The sequence below is a fragment of the Priapulus caudatus genome, unplaced genomic scaffold, assembly GCF_000485595.1.
Source record: "Priapulus caudatus unplaced genomic scaffold, Priapulus_caudatus-5.0.1 Scaffold78, whole genome shotgun sequence".
Lineage (NCBI taxonomy): Eukaryota > Metazoa > Priapulida > Priapulimorpha > Priapulimorphida > Priapulidae > Priapulus > Priapulus caudatus.
The window spans coordinates 25,093-38,106 of NW_014577139.1; the positions used below are offsets into that span (position 1 = coordinate 25,093).

At 42.6% G+C, this 13,014-nt stretch overlaps 1 protein-coding gene across 1 annotated transcript in view; it reads right to left on the reverse strand.

Annotated features, from left to right (window-relative positions):
- Positions 1-7,855, reverse strand: part of LOC106821573 (probable protein phosphatase 2C T23F11.1) — a 14,541-nt gene extending 6,686 nt beyond the window's left edge. Inside the window, exons 1-3 of the mRNA XM_014826444.1 lie at positions 7,401-7,855; positions 3,588-3,749; positions 3,199-3,282 (exon numbers count right to left, since the gene is read on the reverse strand). Of these exons, the coding sequence (XP_014681930.1) occupies positions 3,199-3,282; positions 3,588-3,749; positions 7,401-7,419 (265 nt within the window). The 5' untranslated portion in view covers positions 7,420-7,855. The remainder of the gene's footprint in view (positions 1-3,198; positions 3,283-3,587; positions 3,750-7,400) is intronic.
- Positions 7,856-13,014: the final 5,159 nt, after the last annotated feature.

Consider the following 13,014-nt stretch of genomic DNA (forward strand, 5'->3'; position numbering starts at 1 on the left):
CGCGACAATGTGCTACCAGCTCGCCTAAAGTTGGAAATCATGAAGCACACCTTAACAATTCTTCCCACCGAGAGAAATCTTCTGATGGGCAGGTCTCTTTTAATATTTAAATGTCTTGCTTAGACCAATGACCCTCTCTACATGAATCCTCTTAGATGCGATACGTCTATCCCTAACAACTGTCTCTGCATTAAGTTGGGATTTTTCCTTTGAGCACTGACGGCGTGTTTACAGGTGACACATTACAGCGTCCAACCTATGAGTCTCTTTTCTTCGCTAAAATATAGGACATAACTTTAAGAAAACGTTAATGAAAATATATTATTGGGCAAAAAAAATGCGTGGTGGCAAACGCGAGAGGGACGTTAAATGCGTTAGCAAATAAACAATAAGGGAAAAATGTAGAATTGAATCTGCCGTGATATAGTAGGCGCGAATGGGTAGCTCTGTTTACAGACCTGATGAGCGTACTAGAGCAACCTGCCTCCGATTATTTACAGCGAATTACCAGCTGGAACGTTGCCCACTGGCATTAGTCCCTATTATAATTATAACGACTGCTCTGTAGCGATAAATGCTGTCACATCGATACACACTGAAACAGTTGTTTTTATAATGGCGAGACTGCAGCTGGACAGGTGTGGTAAGAAAGGAAGAACCTACTGCAAACCTCAAGTCAAAACTGAGCTAGATGAACTAAAATTTATAATAAGCTGTTTTTCGATATTACCACTTACTTAAAAGTGTGCTTAGTGTGGAATAGTCAGCCACTCTCTGAAGTGATTCGCTGATAACACATTTACGAAGCATGTTGTAAACTTGGAGACTTAAGTATCGCGTATGACGATGACCCGCCGGTATCCGCGGTTGCCATGACTGATTCACGCGCTATCTTCGTCGATGTCCTCGGTGATCGTGTCTCCACTAACATCCGGGCCGACCATGGCGTTTGATTGCGGCAACTCGTTTGTAAGCTACTCTAAACTTCCCCGCTCGCCACCATGTAACCACTAGACAAAGCTAGCTGACTAAACCCAGGCCATCCAGAACGTTATGGAGCGACGAGAGGGCAGAGGCATATTCATTTTTGGGCGGGCTATGTCGGAGGGAAAATGTGGCCATTGAGATTTTCTGCTAAAAATTGAATGGGCACCGAGGCAATTTTAAAAGGCATCAAGGCAACTCTCACAATTTGAGAAGGGCACCAAGGCCATTGTTATGGAAAACTTTGTGTCATCGTATGAATTCTACTAAAATTTCTCTAAATTTACTGCATTTAGCAAGCAAGCTACACACCGTACAGATCACTGGCCATTCTTGCGCGAGCGTCGTTTTCCGCGCTTTAAATCGCACGCGGGCCGAGTCCGGGCGTGCAGCATTTAAATATACGCGTTCTACCACGGGCATACACAGGTGCACTATTTATCGATCGTCTACTGGCAGCGGTTGGCAGCAATACCACGTTATTGTTTTTGCCGCCGGGTAGACTGGTATCCGGCCTCACGCTCTGCTAGAGAATGTACACGCTCTGCTAGAGAATGTACACGCTCTGCGACAAACAGTGCGGCCGCGAACCAGTCTAGCCAGAGGCAGAGGCACCGACGGCAATTACAGAAAAGGGCAAGGCACGACACTGCCGTCGGTCGGGTTGGATTTTCAGGGGCAGTACGGCGATTGATAGGGGCACCGCCGGCAATTGCCGTCGGTGCCGTCGGTTAATTCGAGCCCTGGACTAACCCCATTGCGGGGTGTCATGTCAGCAGCCAAAATTAAAGATTTTGAAACTCTGATTTTGAACTGAAAGATGATGACAAATGTGAATGCATGATTATAGAAATTTGTAGGTACATACTGGTATTCATGCACTTACTAGCATAATATACCCTAAAATTCTAGGGTGCAGTTCCATGGTAGCATGAGCTTATACCCCATCACCCCCAACATTAATACAAATACCCCCATGCCATTTACCTCACGCAAGATTACCCTGCCCCCAACCCCCAACACCCGACAATCAACCCCTCAGGACAATCACCCTCCCCCCCAGACAATCACTCCCACCCAGGGGCGGATTAAGGCTCACTGGTGCCCTAAGCACTGACCAATCTTGGTGCCCCCCTCCTTTCCACACGGACCCAGTAGTACAGTCCATTTTAGTTGTGGACCTGTCTGACCAGATATACAATGCAGGTTGCAGCAGTACAAAAATTTATGTAGGATTTCAAGGAGGGTGGTGATAGACAGGCGGGGGGTATGGGGGTCCTCCCCCAGAAATTTTTTAAATGTAGATCGCCGGAGATGGTATTTGAGGCACTTTTGAGCGTACATGCATGTACACCTTCATTCTGACTACGAGTCAATCTATTTGGGGTTTTTACACGTTTAAGTTGTGAGAAAGACCTCTCTGTTGTGCAGTTGGTGACCATTAATGTTAAAAATATTCTTAAGGCAATTTCATCATTTGGACAGGCACTGTCTAGTTTGTCTTCTGTAATTGTGTTGTAAAGTTCCATGTGAGTGAAAGATGTTTTCTTGGTTGTTTTAAACTTATGAAGAACATATGAATGGAACTGCTGAAGCTCTGTAGACAAAGTGTTGTTCATGTCATCTGGATAAGCATCAATGAGTGTCTGACAAGTCTTTGAGTACCTTTCACTTTCTGATAATTGGGAATTAGCACCTTGTTGGGTGGCATTAGGGGCCCCTTGTATTGTATTGTATTGTTGGGGGCCCCTTGTGGTACACCTGGGAAGTACAAATCTTTCTTCGTTTTTTTTTCTTTTCACCCTTTTCCTAACTTTGTGGTGCCCCCTTTGGCCCTGGTGCCCTAAGCACGTGCTTAGTCTGCTTAATGGTTAATCCGGCACTGCTCCCACCTGACAATTATCCCCTGGACAATTACCTCAAGAAAAACATGGCGTGAACTGTGCCACCTCATTAGCATGGGAGTATTTGTTCATGGGGTAATGGTACTAGAAGTGAATGGCATGGGTGTATTCGTTCAGGGGTAATTGTCCGGCAGCATGTGTCCAGGAGGTGAACGTCTTTGGTAATTGCCTGGGGGGGGGGATGAATGGCATGGCCGTATTTTTATCCAGAGGTTGTTATCATGGGGTAATTGTCTGAGGCAGGTCATTATCAGTGGGGGGGGGGGCGTGATTGTACAGGGGCATTTGTCCTGATAGTACTTGTACTAACCACCATGGCCATCATAAACAGCAAAGAATGCAGCCTCTTTGTCTTCAGACAGAGCAAGGATATGTGTATGGGCATCTTCCATGTCTGCGATACCAGTCAAGGGCAAAAATCAATGGCAATGAACATCTATGTCGACAGCTGTTATACTGGGCCAATAAAGGCAAACTTGTGTTTATTAACTAAATGTTTTAATACTAATTATAAGCAAACTAAACATGGTTATGGATATAAACATGCATAAATTTATATGATTGATTACACAGATTCACAATTTAGACAATACTGATATTAAATCATAACATCAGGAGTGAATAATAGAGATTCGAGATTTAGAGATTAGAGATTTCGATACGAGCGAGTCTCAAACTAAGCGCATTATGCAAGGATACTCATTCTCCATCCCTGCATGCAAGATGAAGCAACTTTCACGTATACGTTCTCGCATCCCGTTGTCTCCTTCGATGTGACTGGCTCGGAAAGCGTCTGTCCCATCACGAGGCTCCTTAGATCAACCGTTATCGCGCGGCGTGGCGTGAAGGTCGGAAACGGACCTGCGAATAGATGGCACCTGAATGGTGATCACCATGGTAACTGCTAGTAGGTCAGCGTCACGCACGTCTGTGTGGCACCAAGAATTGTCTTTGCGCGGTGCCTGGACTTATCAGATGCGGTCAAGTACGTCATTCATCATGGATTTGCCTAATATTGAAATGCAATTCGAGGTGGGTGATTTTATCGAAAACTATCTCTTGAACAGTTGAATGGAGAATTCTGCATGTACTTTGGCAAAAATATAAACACTGCATACATATGCGCAAGTCATACGGTTATAGTTATACTGCAGTTACATGACTTTGACCTTGAACATTAATTAACTCCCTAGCACATAACTAGAGCCTACGGGCACTTCCGTGGAAGTTTTTAGAGCACATTACTTTTCGTGTTTTTCAAGACAAGTGGACTGTAGAAAGTTCACGACATAAATAGCCCTACACAGAATGTTATTATCTACACTTTGCTCCATATCACGGCTCATTTATGGCTTTACATGCCGTGCACTAGTCTATATCAAGGGTCCATAATAGAGATGGACTCTTTATCTGGAACCGCTATTATGGACTCTTGACTGTATATGTGTGTTACTGCTAAGATGTGTTTGTCCTGTGATATGAGATGGGTTACACATAACAAGGCACCTCAAGCTTCTTAGTGAATTGAGAGCCTACAAATATTGACTGTGAAGATACAGGTTCAGTCTAATATGGCGTGATTCAGTTGATGGTATCTCCTCTTATCTTCAGTCATCATGCTAATTAAGTTATACATTGTATCAGGAGTAAGATAATATAGGAGGAGTATGACACTCCAAAACACGTGAAATTCAACATTTGCTTGCCTAATTTTACCGATGATATATTACGTGCAACTCGATAAAAATTACATCTAAATTAGCGTTGGGCATCCACCGCACACTCAAACTTTACTTTGTTTCCCATAACCTCTTCTTTATGGAAGGATATAGCTTGAAGCGTCACACAATGGTTTATAGCGTTTGATCTATGGTGGTGGTTACAGTTGCCTCCACCGCCACGTAAACAGTGGCTAGCCGTGATGATGGTCTTGTCTCTGTTGACAATGAATGCCACCTGTTGGCGGGCAGGAGTTAGAATAATATAGAGATCCTATATTCATATCCGTATATTATATCACTACACAGCTATTATATATTATTCCTATATATATACACAAGATAGATAATTAACACAAGAGTGAGACAACCGTTCCGCGGACTTGTTTAACAGAATTTTTCTCATCAAAAATTTACACCAATAAAGAAGTAAGTGTAACGTTCCAGCTGTGCACTTATGTATGACACTAATTCACTCACCCTTCGTGGTAACTGATATTCGTTTACATATAGTTTGCTAGCGATATTCTGTAAATCGTAATCTGCACGAGCTGAATTCGCAAATTTTACCTGTAAAATGCGATTGTTTGCGAACCTGTGTTAGCCATAATTTAGAAAGCAATCGCGGGCGCCAATAGTAGGCAACGGACGTGTTCAAATCATTTCGTGCCCCCGATAGGGGTTTAATGTACTTGATTACCTGCGCGCGCGTAATGTGATACTTACTGCAAACTACTACAGAGAATATTGCTATTATTGTATTATTACTTATGTAAGATAGTATGTCAATTTCTTGTGTTGCGATCACAATAACTGAGCGCGTCTCGCGGCTTCTCACGAGATCAAACTTCGAAATTTAGATTGTCTCTCAAGTTCTCAACCCTATCGGGACACGAATGATTTGGAAACGTCCGTTGCTAAATATTGGCGCCCCGATAGCTTCTAAATAATGGCTAAACAGGTCACAACAAAAGCGGTAAATCGTGCGAATTCAGCTCGTGCAAGATTACGATTTATAGCAATACGCTGTCAAATATATGTAAACGAATATCAGTACCACGAAGGTGAGTGATTAGGAGTCATAATAAGCTGAGGAACGTATACACTTGCTTCTTTATTGGTGGCAAATTTTGATGAGAAAAATCGGTTAAAAATGCGGGATCGCTTCTTTATTGGTGGCAAATTTTGATGAGAAAAATCGGTTAAAAATGCGGGAATCGGTTGTCTCACCCTTGTGTTATTATCTACTCTTGATATACACGTATATATATATACACACTATATATATACACACATATACTATATTATCCTATATTATATAATATCCTATATTATCTTACTCCTGCCGCCAACAGGTGGCATTCTTGTCAACAGACAAGACCATTCCTCACAGGCTAGCCACTGTTTGAACGTGGAAGCAACGTAAACCACCACCATAGTCAAACGCTATCTATAAACCATGTGTGACGTTCAAAGCTATATCTCCATAAAAAGAAGAGGTATGGAAACAAAGTAAAGTTTGAGTGTGCGGTGGATGCCCAACGCTAATTTAGATGTAATTTTTATCGAGTTGCAGGTAATATATCATCGGTAAAATTAGGCAAGCAAATGTTGAATTTCACGTGTTTTGGAGTGTCATACTCCTCCTATATTATCTTACTCCTGATTGTATCATACCTTGTAGCATACGTACCTTATATCACACCTTGTATCGTACCTTGAATCATACCTTGTATCATACCTTATATCATACCTTATATCATACCTTATATCATACCTTAATTTGTATCATACCTTAATTTGTATCATACTTTATATCATACCTTGTATCATACCTTATATCATACATTGTATCATACCTTATTATATCATAAGCTGCGTTCACACGAGGAGTTTAGTTGCGTTTACACGCTAAAATATACGCGGCTTGCTTAGCCACGGCTTGCTTAGCCGCGAATGCTCCGGCTTGCTTAACGCGGAATCATATTCCGCGCCAACTAAGCCGCGTATATTCGGCACCACGCTGGCCGCGTATTGATTGTCGTGTGAACGCATTGTTCGTGTTGTTCGCGCATTGTGAACGCATTGTTCGTGTTGTTCGCGCATTGTGAACGCATTGTTCGTGTGAATTGTGAAACTGTAGCGCTCTAACCTAGACTGCTACCCGTTCGCTGCACGACGTTAGGGTAGCGTGTGGAACTGTCGACCGGGTACCAGTCTATATTATACCGAGCTAGCTAAGCCTCGAATCTCGCGTATCTCGTGTGAACGCATTTTAACCGGACTTAGCACCAACTAAGTACGGTACCAGCTAAGCCGTGTATACGTGTGAACGTAGCTATACCTAATTGTAGCATACCTTGTATCATACCTTGTACCGTACGTATCATATGTTATGCGATGCTATGAGGGGCAAGCACTATATTACAGGTATGTTGGCCATTTGGCAATCATAAACTCAAAATATTTACGTATCAGTAGCGTTTACGCTTTATTAACCACCTATACTATTTTTACCGCAAAATAAGAACTGCAACATTCAATCTATAATCATACGTACTATCACGAACATATATATATGTATTCATATTGATATTCTCTACTGCTGGAAGATCCGAGGCTAAATGCAATTGGGCCGACATGGGTAAAAATGTCATCAGTCATAACCCTAACGAATATTCAATATTGAAACTCGCAATAGCATGCATCAGATACCACCGTTAAAAAATATGCCTAGCATACACACACGCGCACGTACGTCTCTGTCCGCGCAGTGTTCGTGTGGCAAACATACCTGTCTTGAACCCGAACATGCTTGCGGTCAAAGCAAACCGCTCCTTCCTTGTACGCTATGCACACTCATGCAGGATGGCTAGGGTCCGCGGATCGCTCTTAATGCTCCCAGCCAGGCACACACACACACACTGCTTCCCGCGTCACAGACGCAGCGCGGCCATGCAGCTTAGTGAAATCTGATATCAGCAGTCGGAACCTATGACACCGCTTCTGCAAGTCACTGGGTACTGGGTACTGGGTACTGAGTACTGGGTAGTCTTGCCGACATCCAAATCAGTTATCTACGCCCACAAACACACTTCTCCATTGCGATGACTCAACGCGAATGTATTGACGCGCACTCTCGTAGTCTAGCTAGCTGTAGTTATATCTCGGCATAAAACAGGAAACTGCGCGACCACGATCAACCGCCATGTATTCTAGTTTTTACAAGTTCTATGTAGCGCAGCTATAGCTGGCTCTACTAGTGGCCTAGATACAATATTATAATGTAACCCAAACCCAGGATAGGGGCCTATCCTGGGTTTGGGTTACATTATTGTATCTACTAGTGGCCATTTCTCGAGCAAGTTTTGCCACTGGGTAAGGGTGCGGTAACAGACCTGTCAGTGGGCCCTCCATATGCTCACACATGAGCGAGGGTGATGATTCTTAAGTGGAGGGCCAAGGGGTCAAACACAAAGAACATACAAATCCTGGTTTGGTGGCTGGGTCATTGGTCGATGAACCAGCAGCATGGATCGATATGCTCTGCATGCACTGTGAACTAACTCGCTGTCACCCAACATAATTCTAAATATAGATGCACATATGAATGTGTAAAACTATGCTACCAAAAGCACATGAACTATGTAAAACATAGCATGTAACATACTGACTGTGTAACAAATAGCATGTAAAACACTGTATAACAAAGAAAAAGTTGTCTCTTGATGCTACTGACTATTGCTATTACCAATAACACAGCTAACCATATGTCCCATACCAAAACAACTAGACCATGTTACCGCATAGTATATTACATATCGCTTTTATACTTAGCGATCTAACAGATTTAACAGTAAAATTAACCTAAATAAAAATAAAAATACAAAAAGTTCAAAACATTTCTATTAAAAACGTTTCGAATTTGTTCCAAAACGTATTAAATATTCACATACAACATCTAAACATGCAAAAGAATTCAATGATTTCTCACCACATTCCAGTTTTTGTGTAACACCTCGAATTATTGGTATTTCAGTGGAAAGCGACATCTGTTAGTTTAATATTAATCACGCCAAATAACTAACTGCATCCTTACCAAACATTGAAGACACAATTGTGCTGAACATTTTTCTCGCTACTACTTTGTACTAAACTTTCCTCTTCACAGCTTACATGCCACGCACACAAATGTCCACGTTTGAGATACACAGAAGACAGATTATATGGGGTAGAGCAAAGACCAACTTTGCTGACTGCCCCAGTTCATGGACGTGTATAAGTTTTTACAGAAGTGTGCCAATGACTGACTAAGGTCACCTAGTAGGTGACACCTGCACAAGAATGCCTTGCCGCACGTTAAGTTACTTGTAGAACCGATCGAACTCATTAAAACTACTACACGCACGTGCACATGCACGCGCATACAAGAAGGCACGCGCGCATATATTTACACCCCACCACGCCCACACCCATCCAAATGGAAACAGAACGCGCACGCGCAAACGTATGCACATGCACACCAATAATATGGCACTCGAGCTAAGAAAGTAATAACACGTCTTGAAAGTAAAAATATGTACGTATTAATTTTACGTGCCAAATCTGACAAACATGAATGCATTCAAGGAACAACTCACCATCCGACACGTGCCTGTCACCGCTACGCTTCCCCTTAGCCATGCCGGCGGAAACGTCCCCCCGGAATCCGTAACCAGAATGGCTGCCGAACCAAAACTCCATTGCAAACTTAAAAAGCCCCGAACCTGACCACGGTCGCATTTCACGCACAGCACTATATCGCGTGCGCGTGCTACATATATGCGTGGCCCTGGATCACCTGTACAAGTAGCGATGAACCGCCACCTAGTTGTCACACGGCGACTATGCGGCGGCGGTGAAATCAGGTGAGATGTTAACGCACGGCACCGTGTATGCAGGTCACTGACAGTTAACGACAGATATGCTCTACATGCCACCGTTACGCTGGTTCTATATGGACGGCATTCAGCAAATACTTCGAAGCAGAGAGTCATAAGCGCCATGATCGGGTAAACACCGAGTTAATGACACACCCAGTACAGCCATCCCAAATATCGTGCAGTTATGGAGCGTTTATGGAGCTATGTTTCGGGGGTGCATCTGCACGTTGCGTGCCGCATTCCGAGCTCTGTGAACTCGTTGTAGCGCAGACTTGCGACTTTTTCATGCAACTCGGCTGCGAGTCGAAATTGCTGTGAAATCGCTATGTCTGCAGAAACGTGCAACTGCAATTTGTAGCGATTCTTGTCACTTGCAACGAGTTGCAAAAAATCAAACTGATTTGATTTTCAGCAACTCGTCGCTCGCAATCGCTCCGAAATCGCTTCAAAATTTCATGTGTGCGGGTAGACAGCGACTTGCATGCGCACACACGGTGAAGCGTGCGACCGATCGCATGCGGTTGCATCGACGAGCAACCAAAAGTCGCAAGTTTGCGCTAGGCTTTAGGAAAGTAGCGAAGAGCAAACAAACAAGCGTTCGTGGAATACAGAAATGAACTGCTACTGAAAGACTACTACGAACTACGACTACTAAGAACTAAGTACTACGAATGAAAAAGTATAAAATGGCAACATGCTGAACTCATAATCTGTTTCAGTCTGCAACTACAACGAAGCCATAAACTAAAAAGTAGACAAATACACTTGGACTTGCGGGTTCAGATCAAGATAATGACTACAATATATGCCTTGGGAATCTGTGGTTTAGGAAGGGCAAGTATGCTGTGTGTACTCTTGGATTTTTGTATCCGTAGCAACAGTGTACATACTTCTACGTCAGCAGAACATCACCTGTACCTCGATACAGGGTAATCGGAGTAAAGTGCCTTGTCCAGGGGCACATGTGCGATGAGATACTGACTTACCTGAACTCAAGTCATGCCATGACCACTACCCTTGAGATGTCTCCGTCTTAAACCATTTCTACACCTGGTGTCAGCTGTAGGAAAGCTTGATACAGTGCCTTGATCAAGGGCACAGTGGCGCTGACAAATGTGACTGTTTAGCTTGAAGTTCTGAGTACTAAACATCAACCTATAGTATTTCTGTCTCTATTTGATATTGTTCTAGGACTGCTATATGATTGTGTATAGTTGTAAGGTAAGCCCAAAGTCAATATCTCACATTGACAACTAATCTGGTTTTATTGGGGGAGCGAGTCAGAGCCACGCGAGACCGCTGTAGCTTTCACTGTTTCAGTGACGCCTCACAGTAGAGTTGGCCAACTTTACAATGGCATCTAGACCAATAAATAATGCCCTAGAATTTTTCATATTTTCAATGCTATTTTAAGATACAATAAGATTCAATAATCAAATGTGGCAAATTTTTGTACAACAACCTTTCTAATGTTTCGGACAACGTAACATTACAACTCTAAAAAATATTTACACATCGCACTCCATTAACATCTTACCCAGGGTTTTCCCCACGTTGCGCAAACGGGGCGCGCCCGCCCCGTTTGGAAAATCTCCCCCCCCCGTTTGAATCGTTGCGCCCCGTTTAAATTACCTCCGCCCCGTTTGGAAAATTCCACCACAATAAAAGTTTGACAGCGCCGGAATCGATCCCCTGTAAAGACCAGGACATCTGACACGCATGCAACTGGCAGAACAGTACACAAGTTAACCTGACAATGCACAGTTTAACCTGCTGACTACTGTACAGAAACCCCACGACTCGGCTATCTATAACAAGAACCCCAATACCGTCTATGGTGTGGTGGCGATTTTACCCATTAATTAGTCGTACGGTAAAAATACACGCCCCCGAACCCCCTACGTTTCCCCCTCCCCCCCCCTACCCCTCCCCTCCCCCCTGTTTGAATTTCATCCTGGGGAGAACCCTGTTACCTACATTATAATACACTTGCAAAGCATTATTAGCATTCTAAATCGCTTTTATCACATTTTACCTTGTAAAAACATCACAACACTAAATGTTCAAAATTTGTCAAAACAGAAAGTGCAATCTTGCTTTCAACACATTGACCAGCGATGATTTCAGTTTGGTATACACTCAAGGTTTTGCACAGGTATTGTTATAATAAAGAATAAACAGTTATTGACAAATGAATCAAATCAATCACACGTTTTATTTATAGATGAGATGTATCACTATGCTCAAGCCAAATACTTCCCTGAAATTTCTAGAACCTAATTATGTGACAACACAAATTTTGAATTTTTTAATGAAAAATGGTATTTTGGATATTCCTTAATTACCAGAGTATAAAAGCAAAATGCTTGCCACAAGTTAAGCACAACATGCATCAAAATCACGCAACATTTTTCTTTAAGTTTCATATTTACCGAAAAAATGAAAAACAAGCCTAAAATTTAACTCTTATGTTCGGATTGAAAATACATGCAGAAAAGAACCATAACTCATAAAAGACGGCACTTAATTAAACCATAACGCCATTTTTACAGCAATGTGTTACCATTAAAACGAGTGTAAAATTTAATTATTTTGAGTTGTAATGATAAAGAAATATCCATTAATACATCGGCTGCTATGGGACAAATTGAAACAGAGAAATCAGCGTTTTTCTACTTTTCAAAATGATTGACCGCCTATGTGCAAAATGGGTACTTACTGCAACATATCCATGACTAGCTGAAACCACTAAATTGGTAAAATGTTCTGTGCAGCTTGAGAAATTGTGAGAAATCACCGCAATTTAATGCAAAATGCGTGAATGATGTGTAGGCCCAACTGCATGACGTCACTAAGCTTTGTGTCAACAAACCCGGACCTATATTATGTTACATAATATAGGTCTGGGTTTGTTGACAACTTGACACAAAGCACAAGTGCAGCGAAGCGACAGCGCTCATCTAACGTCTACTGCGGTGCCTCTGTGGTAGAGTGGTGGGATTCTAGTAAACCCTGTTAGTCCCAAATGTGTTCACATACACGCCGAAACAGTGGAAGGCACAGGGATGGTATCAGGAACCTTCTCAAAGGAATGTTCGTTGGGATCGTTATGAAAGATGCCACGAGATGGCGCGTACGTTTAAGTGTCTTCAGATTAAAGGTGGAAGCTCCCATCGTACGTAGTAGAGTAGTAACAACTATTTGCCAAGACAGAATAGGCAAGCACACATCCATTTACCTACGCAAGCCTACAGGCTGAAATAGAGAGCCTGCCACTGTAACTAATTAACGCAGGCAAAAACTACACAGTACCACCACCACATGCACTGGCACTGGCAGTGGCATACGTTACATGTAACACACTGACAGTAAGAATGCCATAGAAATTATATGATATAAGGAGCATTAACCTCTTCACCAAATTAGCTTTTGAAATTTAACTGTGACATTGTAGCCTCATACATCAGGCATGTATAGATTCTACCA